This window comes from Octopus bimaculoides, chromosome 4 (assembly GCF_046866305.1).
Source record: "Octopus bimaculoides isolate indiv1 chromosome 4, ASM4686630v1, whole genome shotgun sequence".
In the NCBI taxonomy this organism is placed as follows: Eukaryota; Metazoa; Mollusca; class Cephalopoda; order Octopoda; family Octopodidae; genus Octopus; species Octopus bimaculoides.
Window position 1 is genome coordinate 138758735 of NC_142931.1, and position 12026 is coordinate 138770760.

General features: G+C 38.7%; 1 protein-coding gene across 1 annotated transcript in view; it reads right to left on the reverse strand.

The window, feature by feature from the left end:
- LOC106868227 (polyribonucleotide nucleotidyltransferase 1, mitochondrial) overlaps positions 1 to 12026 on the reverse strand; it is a 400992-nt gene that overhangs the window by 383703 nt on the left and 5263 nt on the right. Inside the window, exons 3-5 of the mRNA XM_089351556.1 lie at positions 10530 to 10604; positions 8780 to 8885; positions 2777 to 2826 (exon numbers count right to left, since the gene is read on the reverse strand). Coding sequence (XP_089207682.1) covers positions 2777 to 2826; positions 8780 to 8885; positions 10530 to 10604 — 231 coding nt within the window. The remainder of the gene's footprint in view (positions 1 to 2776; positions 2827 to 8779; positions 8886 to 10529; positions 10605 to 12026) is intronic.

Genomic DNA, 12026 nt, shown 5'->3' on the forward strand with positions numbered 1-12026 from the left:
ATAAACACTGAAAATGTACAGAAAATAGACTCCATCAACTGCCTGTGAGGTAAGCTAGAGGTAGTAAATAGCTTCTATTATCTAGGTGACCAAGTTAATAGCAGAGATGGATGCCCCAAGAGTGTAACTGTGAGAATAAAAATAGGCTGGGGAGAGTTCAGAGAGCTCCTACCTCTGCTGGCAACAAAGGGCCTCTCCCTCAGAGTGAAAGGCAGATTGTATGATGCCTGTGTGCAAACAGCTATGCTACATGGCAGTGGAACATGGGCTGTGACAGCCAAGGAATTGTGTAGCCTTGAAAGAAATGCAGCCACTATACTTCATTGGGTGTACAATGTCAGTGTGTATGTATGACAGAGTGTAAGCATCTTGAGAGAAAAGTTGGGCATAAGAGGCATCAGATGTGGTGAGCAAAAGAGACGACTGCACTGGTATGGTCATGTGATGCAGATGGACGAGGACAGCTATGCAAAGAAGTGCCGATCTCTAATTGCAGAGAGAACCTGTGGTAGAGGTAGACCCAAGAAGGCCTGGGATGAGATGGTGAAGCAAAATCTTCGAAATTTGGGTCTCACAGAGGCAATGACTAGTAACTGAGACCTTCAGCAATATTCTGTGCTTGAGAAGACCCCTCAAGTCAAGTGAAACTGTAGTCATGCTCAATGCTGGTGTCACATAACTGACACCTGTGCCGGGGGCACATAAAAAGCACCTTTCAAGCATTGGGCCTCATGGAGGCAAAGTGGCCAATGTTGGTGGCATTTGACACCACCACCGCTCATAACCTATATATATATATATATATATATATATATATATATATATATATATATATATATATATATATATATATACATATATGTTTATATATATTGTTTTTTCGTTTAAACGTCCGCTTTCCATGCTAGCATGGGTTGGACGATTTGACTGAGGACCAGTGAACCAGATGGCTGCACCAGGCTCCAATCTGATCTGGCAGAGTTTCTACAGCTGGATGCCCTTCCTGACGCCAACTACTCCGAGAGTGTAGTGAATGCTTTTACGTGCCACCAGCATGAGAGCCAGTCCAACGGCACTGGCAACGACCTCGCTATGTATATATATATATATATATATATATATATATATATATATATATATATATATATAGAAACTGTATGTCTGTATTTTCCATTTTTATTTTAAGGTTGAAGGATTTTTACTCCACTATTGCAAGCTTTTTTTTGATCAACTGTTTGCATCCAATCTTGCCTTTTTTAAAGATATTTTGCATTCAGTTAATTGGTCAAACAACATCTCTTGACAAAACTATTCAACAAATTCTACGAGACTATTGTTGGAAAGATACAAAATGGCACAGAGGTTGAACACAGAGTTGCTGGATGTATTCTATCGAAGTTGTCTGCAAACGATAATTAAGATCATATACAAGCAGATGATCATTAGCAGACATCGTTAAGTAGCACTGATTCCACTTTGTAGGTTATGCATTGCATAAACCAGACACACACACCATGCAAGAACAACAATATGCAAGCTACCAGCACAGCTATGAAAGCAATTAATTATTAAATGTGAAAAAATTGGAAAAATTATCTAAAATCTGTTATGAAAACCTGCTGACTTTCTTTCTCCACCTGTTCCCCTACCATTCTCTCTCTCTCTCTCTCTCTCTCTCTCTCTTTCTCTCTCTCTCTCACATCATTCTTTCATTATACTGTCCTTATGTAACATCTTCTGTTGTATTCAGATCAGATTTGATTTTCCTTCCAACAAAAATCAATACTTTATTTCCCTTATACAGTAAAGTTGAAAAACCTGTTAGACATAGGCACTTCAAAATACTTCTCAAGTTGAAGATCTTGTTTATATTTCTTTCACTACATTAATTAATTGTTGTTTATCTTTGTAATTTGGGTTATATAAAGGCTGTAACTCCGTTTTTTTTTTTTGTTTTTGCTTTCCTAAAGAGGCACGGATTGGATGCGATCTTTTGAGGTAGTGTTTTATGACAGGAAGCCCTTCTTGAGACCAATTATTTAGTAACCTCTTCTGACACACAGAATATGACCCCCTTCAGAAAGATAATGAAGGCAGCGAGCTGGCAGAATCGTTAACACGCCGGGCGAAATGCTTAGCAGTATTTCGTCTGACGTTACGTTATGAGTTCAAATTCCGCAGAGGTCGGCTTTGCCTTTCATCCAGTGCATAACTGGTACTTAATTTATCGACCCCGAAAGGAGGAAAAGCAAAGTCGACCTCGGCGGAATTTGAACTCAGAACCTAACAGCAGACGAAATACCGCTAAGCATTTCGCCCGGTGTGCTAACGATTCTGCCAGCTTCCTGTCTTTCGGATTCTGTTAACTAAATCCACTTACATGGTTTTGGCCAGCATAAGACTATGATAGAAGACACTCGCCCCAGATGCCACACAGTAAGACAAAACTCAGAACTTTGTGGTTGTGAAGCAAACTTCTTATCGCACAGCCATGCCTATGTCAATATGTCATAATATATTTAGGTTTTCATCATCATCATCATTTAACGTCCGCTTTCCATGCTAGCATGGGTTGGACGATTTGACTGAGGACTGGTGAAACCGGATGGCAACACCAGGCTCCAATCTAAATTTGGCAGAGTTTCTACAGCTGGATGCCCTTCCTAACGCCAACCACTCAGAGAGTTTTAATATAGAAATAATTCAGCACTGCTTTCACTCTTTCACTATTGAACATGAACTGTAAAGATGACATGAAAAAAAAATGGCAATTTACCTGAGTTTCATTGCAAAATCCTTGAGGAAATAATGGTCGGAGGGAACGATCTGCAGAAAGCAAAACAGGGAAAAAGAAATCATCATCATCATCATCGTTTAACGTCCACTTTCCATGCTAGCATGGGTTGGACGATTTGACTGAGGACTGGTGCAACCGGATGGCTACACCAGGCTCCAATCTAATTTGGCAGAGTTTCTACAGCTGGATGCCCTTCCTAACGCCAACCAGCTTAATAAAATATGGAAAGTAAAAACAAATATTTGATTTCAAATTCTGGTAGAAGGCCAACAATTCTTGGGGAGAGGTTAAGTTGATTACTACATCAACCCCAGTGTTCAACTGGTACTTACTTTATTGAGCCCCCGAAGGGATGAAAGGCAAAGTCAACCGTGACAGAATTTGAACTTAGAACATCGAGACAGAAGAAATGACAGTAAGCATTTTGTCTGATGTGGTAAGGATTCTTATTTCTTTATTGCCCACAAGGGGCTAAATAGGGAGGGGACAAACAAGGACAGACAAAGGGATTAAGTCAATTAGATCGACCCCAGTGCATAACTGGTACTTAAATTATTGACCCTGAAAGGATGAAAGGCAAAGTCGACCTCGGTGGAATTTGAACTCAGAACATAAGACAAACGAAATACCGATAAGCATTTCGCCCGGCATGCTAACGATTCTGCCAGCTCGCTACCTTAGTGAAAACAAATGTGAATTTCTTAATTAAGAAATGGAACTTAACGAGAAATAGCTTTGAAGATTTCATCTTGGATTTACAACTTGAATGCACAAGTTAAGAGTCAAGAGATCAGAATCTTAAAATTTTATCATAGTAGTTTTTTTAATGCTTCTTCCAATATTTCTCCTTTCACTTTTCTCGGGTGTTAAAATCCATAAGGCCAGTTACCACTTCTGCTCACTTGGCACAAAGCCACCTCCCTCAGTACTACACCCACCACCCACTTTTGTTGAGACAGGGGTGGAGTATTGTCGTGCAAGTTAATTGATGATTGGTCATCTTTGGGAATCCAACAGGAAAATTTAACGATGGTTGTTTCCAAAAGAACCCTATGGAGTAAATTCTTGAGAGCTCTACCACCACGACCCTTCTAAAACTAGTGGGTGGCCAAAATGCATGGATGGACGACATTGTGACCAAACTAAACATCAACCAAATCAAACTCACTGACCTCAGAGAAACTACAAAGGTCATTGCTAAACCTTAAAACTTGCTGGATACAACCAAACTACTCTTAAAATATTCCATTCCTTAACTCCAAACTTAACATTGTATAAATGTTTCTTTGTTCAAACTGTTTTTTTTTCTAATCACAGAAAATATTAATTTCTATCTGCTAACAGCAGATTTAATTCAATTCTAATTAATCATTAATCTGCATTTAATTAGTTGGTTAAAGTTTAATTAGTAAATTAATCTTTAATCTACTGATTAATTCAATAGATTAATGGTTGACTAAATATTAGTAAGGAGACAATTAATAAGTCTACTAACCAATTAATCTTTAATTGATTAGTAGATTACTAACCAAGCCACTAACTAGTCTGTTGATTTAAATTAGTCTGTTGATTAATATCATATAATTAGCTAAGGCTATGAGCTTGCAGAATCGTTAGCACATCAGACAAAATGCTTAGCAACATTTCATCCGTCTTTCCATCTTGAGTTTAAATGCCACTGAGATGGACTTAGCCTTTTGGGGTCGATAAAATAAGTACCAGTTGAGTACTGGGGTCAATGTAATTGACTTACCCACTCCACTAAAATTGCTGGCCTTGTGCCATAATTTGAAACCAATATTATATGACTGTAACAAGTAAAAGATAAAAGTTGATCATAGGATATTTACTTATTCTGTAAATGTGTGCATGTGTAGGTGTATATGTGCATATGTATATGGGTGGATAGGTAGGTAGGTAGGAAGCTAGGTAGGTAGGTAGATAGATAGATAGATAGATAGATAGATAGATAGATAGATAGATAGATAGACAAATAGACAGACAGACAGACAGACAGACAAATAGATAGACAGACAGATAGATACATAGATAGATAGACAAATAGATAGATAGACAGACAGATAGATATATAGACAGACAGACAGATAGACAAATAGATAGACAGACAGATACATACATAGATAGATAGACAAATAGATAGATAGACAAATAGATAGATAGACAGACAGATAGATATATAGACAGACAGACAGACAGACAGACAGACAGACAGATAGATAGACAGACAGACAGACAGATTAATTATCAAGGATATATGTTTGTGTCAAGACTGTAATCTCCAGTTAAGAACCTAAGAATGTGAATTAAATGACAGATGTATGAAAGTGTTTTCAATTAAAGCAACTCTCACATAAGACAGCTTGCTCTCCTTTATTAATCAGAGAACAAATAACGATCAGCTAACTGTAGAATGATTTGCAATACAAATCAATATTTTGATTCAAGCAACTTCAACAGCACGGATCACAAACTTCCATTTTGTATCCAACTACTTTTGACTTCCCTCTACATTTGCCAAAAGCCCACATGTTATTGCTGTTCTCATCATAGTTTTAACTTTAACTTTTTCTATGCCTGCATGCGTCAGAAGGAATTTGCTGAGACAGATTCTTCTATGGTCAGATGCCCTTCCTGCCACCAACCTTCACCCGTTTCCAAGCAAGGTAATATTTCCCCGTGACCAGAGATGTTTTTACAGAAGAGTGGAAATAAAGGGAACTCCTTGCATGACAGTGGCACTTGTTTAAAATTAGCGCACAAAATCAAAGCAGGGAGACAGTAACACACTCACACATACATTTATACACACACACACAAACACACACATATATGTATATATTTATATATATAGGCACAGCGAAGCTGTGTGGTAAGAAGCTTCCTTCCCAACCATATGGTTCTGGGTTCAGTTCCAATGCATGGCACGTTGGGCAAGTACTTATTCTATCCGTCTGTTTTGCTGAACTGCTAAATTACACGGATGTAAACACACCAACATCGGTTGTCAAGCGATGGTGGGGTGGGGGGCAAACACAGACACGCAAACATACACACACATATACGCCATATGCCCACGGGCATATGGCGTAGTGGTTAAGAGCACGAGCTACTAACCCCAAGATTCCGAGTTCGATTCCAAGCAGTGACCTTAACAATAATAATAATAATAATTTTCTTTTTTATTGCCCACAAGGGGCTAAACATAGAGGGGACAAACAAGGACAAAGTCGATTACATCGACGCCAGTGTGTAACTAGTACTTAATTTATCGACCCCGAAAGGATGAAAGGCAAAGTCGACCTCGGCGGAATTTGAACTCAGAACGTAACGGCAGACGAAATACCGCTAAGCATTTCGCCCGGTGTGCTAACGATTCTGCCAGCTCGCCGCCTTATTAATAATAATAATAATAACATCGAAAAAGACCTTAGGAATGAGAACCCAGGTTCAAAATTTCCCCAAGATACCTGAAGAAGGCTGGAGGGTATATCAGTCGAAACGCTGTGTTAAAAACAAACAAGATGAGGACAAATATCCGTCAAATGTAAATAATGTAAATAATGCATGTCTATCATCATCATCAACCACACAGCCGTGCTTGCCTCTATAAAGCATTTCACTCTCAATCAGAAATATTTTCCATTTATAAGTAATCTTAGCTGTAAGAACTCTCGCTCTTAATTTATCTGTGAAAACTTATGAAAACCACAGACAGAACAGCAGAAAGAGAAAGAGATTATTTCCCTTGACATATAAAGAGACTTTCAAAGATTGACAAAAACGAAAAAAAAAGACAGAAAATTTAAATATGAAGGGGAGATAAGCAAGAGACACATTTCATCAAAGGGACGCAATCTACAGCTGTTTAACTCCCTTTACAGCAATCTTATATCATGTGATGAAACTGAATTCCATTTTAAATCCCCTATCATTTTTCATCAGCATCATTGCAATAGACTGTGTTTCTCTTTTCTTTAAATTTTAATCTTCTGATGTTTACTGACTGATTATTAGAATTAATGTGAGCGCAACAGCTGACATTTTCACGTCTTACGATTTCAAAACTTAATAGAACTGGAATCATGACGCTGAGTAAGGTAGATAACTCTGCTTACCTAAGTCTGTCTACATGGCATCGGGTTCCATACTTTCATATGGATGTGGATAACAGAGATGAGAATCTCGCTATTGTTGTTGTTGTTCGGTTCAAAGTCAGCCCTGACTGAACACACATAGTATCATAGTATCCAGCAGTCAAAAAATCTCGTCCTTTTTTTTTTTTAAGACAACAGAATGTAATTTAAGGGAAATTTGACAGCCATTTGGAGCTGGTGAAACAGCCACACACAAATTATTATTGCTACAATATATCAAATATCCACATATAAAAAAATATCTGGCTAGGTATAAAGATGGATAAACAGATACGATATACATATATGTGTATACGTATGAGTCTGCACAGGTGCAAAAAAAAAAATGAATACCCATATACACATTCTTTGTTTTTAAAAACATTAATTAAATGTATTACTCAAAAATTTTATTTTGGAACATTGCTTAAACGACAATGCAATTTCAGGACTGCCTGTGTGACATGCCTTTTACTTGACGGACGCTAGCGCAGGTACTTTCTTTGTGGTGCCAGCACGAGCACAGGTGCTTTCAATGTGGTACGAGTACAGGTGCGTTTTATATGGTGCCAGTACAACTGCTTTTTATAAGGTGCCACCACAGGTGCTTTTTTTATGTGACACCAGCATGCTTCATCATCATCGTTTAACGTCCTCCTTCCATGCTGGCATGGGTTGGACGGTTTGACAGAAGCCTGCACCAAGCTTCTACGTCTGTTCTGGCAGGAATTTTACAGCTGGATGCCTTTCCTGACAACAACTACGCTGTAGAGTGGACCGAGTGCTTTTTATGTGGGACAAGCACAGGTGAGAACAGTTTGGCATGGCTTTTACAGTTGAATGCTCTTCCAAATGCCAACTGCTTTACAGAGTGGACTCCAACATTTTCTTGGCACCAAAACATTCAATACCAAATGGATTTCTTTACTAAATCAGTAAGGCCAAATGGGCTGTGCCTAAACATTCCTAACCAAAAGCACTGCCTTTTCCTTCTCTAAGTTAAAAATACTTATTTAGTCACTGGACAGCAATATCCAATGACAAAACCTCAGAGAAGCGAAAAGTTTCACATTTTATCTCCACCATGTGAATTACATACCTCAGGAGTTGGTTTGTCAACTGTCATATCCACACGATATGAAGTGGATAAAAATCTCTTAACCTTTATGTTTCTAAATTAGTACAAGTGAATATGACAATGTATGTACATCTTTCATGGCTATCATAAATCTACCTTAAAAGCAACTGTTTCAATTTTTGCCAAATGATCTCCAATTTTAAAGTCTTTTGCCAAAAGAAAATCAAAAAAAAAAAGATAAAAACTGACAACTCTGAAATTCATAATCTTTTCTGTTAAAGACACAAGGCCTGAAATTCTAGGGGAGGAGAGTAGGCAATTACATAGACCCCAGGACTTAACTGGTACCTATGTCATCGAGTCCTCAATGTTCACCCTCAGTTGAATTTGAACTCAGAACATAAACACAGGCAAAATGCCTCTAAGCATTTTGTCCAATGTGCTAATGATTCTGCCAGATCCACACCTTAAATTAGAACTAAATGACAAATATTGATTTTGGCACAAGGCTAGTAATTTCGAATAGAGGGGAGGGTAAGGTGATTATTTAAACCCCGGTGTTCAACTGGTACCCAAAAAGGATGAAAGGCAAAGTCGGCTCTGGCAGAATTTGAACTCAGAACATGAAGTCAGAAGAAATTCTGCTTAGGATTTGGTCCGGCATGGTAACGGTTCTGCCAGCTCATTGCCTGAAATCTGAAATAAATAACAAATATTACCAAATGTTATAAGTATTAAAGCAATAATTACCTATCATTCTACTTGTTAAAATCTCGTGTTGCGTGCTACCAATTTCCCTTCGTAAATAATTGGTAGGTATACGACCAGCTGCTGCAGCTTTCTGTCGGAAATCCACCTGGAAATATTAAAAGTAGAAAAATAAGTAAAGTTCCTTCCCAAGTCTTACCAACTCAGAAGAGCTGGTTCCCCAGATTCATCATCATCATCATCATCATCATTTAACGTCCGCTTTCCATGCTAGCATGGGTTGGACGATTTGACTGAGGACTGGTGAAACCAGATGGCTACACCAGGCTCCAATCTGATTTGGCAGAGTTTCTACAGCTGGACGCCCTTCCTAACGCCAACCACTCTGAGAGTGTAGTGGGTGCTTTTACGTGCCACCGGCATGAAGGCCAGTCAGGAGGTACTGGCAATGGCCACGTTCGAAATGGTGTATTTTACGTGCCACCTGCACAAGGGCCAGTCCAGCGGTACTGGCAACGAACTTGCTCGAATGTCTTTTCCCATGCCACTGGTACAAGTGCCAGGAAGGTGACGTTGGTAACGGTCACGCTCAAATGGTGTTATTTACATGCCACCGACACAGAAGCCAGACAGGTATATAAGTTCCCCACCTGGATTGAATACTCATTTCTGCCAGCTGAGTAGATGGCAGCAACATGAAATTAAGTGTTTTGTTCAAGAACACAATGTGTCACCCAGTCCAGGAATCGAAACAACAATCTTACAACCATGAGACCGACACCCTAACCACTAAGCCACGCATCTCCGCAGTAAATATTTAAATATTTAAAAACAAATGACTGTGTAATTAAGAAGCTTGATCCCCAACCTTGTGATCTTTGGTTCAGTCCCACTGCATGGTACCTTGGCCAAGTGTTTTCTACTATCTGATTTTCTAAAGATTTGCCATTCTAGTGCCTCCTCCTCCTCCTGCTCAGCATCATCGCCATCGTTGTTTAATGTCCACTTTCCATGCTGGCATGGGTTGGATGGTTTGACCGAGGACTGGCAAGCTAGCAGGTTGCACCAGGTTCCAATCTGATTTGGCAAGGTTTCTACAGCTGGATGCCCTTCCTAATGCCAACCACTCCAAGAGTGTAGTGGGTGCTTTTTACGTTCCACTGGCACGGGGGCCAGTCAGGCTGCACTGGCATCAACCACGCTTGAATGGTGTTTTTTACATGCCACCAGCACGGAAGTCAGTCAGGTAGCACTGGCATCAACCACACTCGAATGGTGCTTAAATTTTGGCACAAGGCCAACAGTTATTTAGAGGTGGGGGAAATCAATGCTCTTGCCTCCAGTACTCAACTGGTATTTAGTTAAGCAACCCTGAAACGATGAAGGGCAAAGTCTGATCCAGACAGAATTTGAACTCAGAATGTAAAGAGCCAAAAGAAATGCCATTAAGTATTTTGTCTGGCATGTTAACAATTCTGCCAATTTGCTGCCTTTTACCATTGTATAATAATGGTAATTCCTCATCTCAGGAAGCAAATGAAATCTAAGCACCTTAAAAACAACAGTTCTAATATCCACAGGCACAACAGGTAAGCAGTTAAAGCATCAGTCTCAGTTGGTAACAATAAAGATTGCAGGTTCAAACCCAAGCCCAACTCAGGTTTATTAGTTTATGATAGTTGAAAAGAATCCCAATTGAAACGTAACATCAACATCTCAACCAAGATGAGGAAACAGCCTTAAAAAAAAATAAACATCAAAGGTGTAAGCCTTCATGATGATATATACTTACTGTTAGTGGCATAAATCCAGAAGATGAGACCTTTTCTGAACACACTGCTGTTACTAGTACCGCTGTGCCACCAAGCTGAAATTAAATTTGAGATTTGGTTGAAATATTTTGCTACGAATTGAGAAATTTTTACAGTTTAATAGAATCTCTCAGAGTTTTGGTGTTAGAAGTGAAGGCACATGACCTAGTGGTTAGGATGGTGCACTCATGATCAAGCGATTGTGGTTTCCATTCCCAGATCAGGTGGTGCAGTGAGCTTTTGAGAAAACCACTTCATTTCATATTGCTCCAGTTTGCTCAGCTGTAAATGAGTAAACCTTGTATCCAGTTCAGGAAAAATATTGTGATGTTAGTCACTTATATACCACAGAAACCAGCTAACTATCCCTATGGGTCCTAGAACTCAAGACAGTAATGTCAAGAAGACTTCTTTTTTTAGTGTCAGTATGCAACACAACTAACGATATTGAAATTTAAATATTGCTTAAGGCAGTATAAATATTCTCTGTTTAACAAAACAAATTCTTAGCAATGCTTGAAGCCTGGAAATAAGAAAAGCTTTCTACATTTAAAGATTAAGCTATGACATCCACAATATCGACGCAGCATGACTGAATGGTTTATAAGTTTGCTTCACAATCACAAGGCCCTGGTTTCAATCCCACTACAGCACATCTTAGGTTAATGTCTTTTGTCATAACCTTCAGTCAAATCAAGCCTTGTGAGTGAAAGTGGAGAGATGGCAATTGTGTGAAAATCTGCCAGATAGCTTGTTACTGTAATTTTTAGGGTTAGGGTATCACACTAATACATTCATTCTACTTGAGGATAACATTAACCATTTAGCATTTAAGCAAGGCATATCTGGCCCAAATATTGTTCCTATAATATTTGTCCTAATAACTTGCAATATTAGCCTGTCCTTTAACTGTATGCAAAATACATGCAAACATGTCATATACACAACACAAGACTGATGTGCTTATTAATAACAAAAGGGCATAAAACCACCAAAAAGAAAATGCTGTCTCATTTTTTTAAGGCTTAACCCTTTTGTTAATAACCTGGCTGAAACCATCTCTGGCTCTGTAGTACAAATGTTTTGTTTTCGTAAGTTGTGAATTAAAATCGTCCACCAAACACTAGTCACAATTTATGTTCCTAACATCAGCTTAATGATAACTAAGTTATTTTATTAAATTCTTTGTTACTTTTAAAATTAATTGAAAGAAACAAAGAGCATCTCAATATAAATACGGTAACAAAAGGGTTAATCAAAGGCAGGATAATAATACCCATGACCCTTTACAGGGACTCCGAGAGGGACAGGAAGCAGGAAGGAAGGAATCCTTAAACTGGACACCAGTAGGAAATCTTCCAACAGAGTGGCCGCTGCTTAAGTCAAGCAACCAGAGGCCTAATACTAATGTTAAACTGGGCGATGGATTAGATTTAATACATAAAGCATGAAGCTGGCATCTTTATTTTTAATCGCTT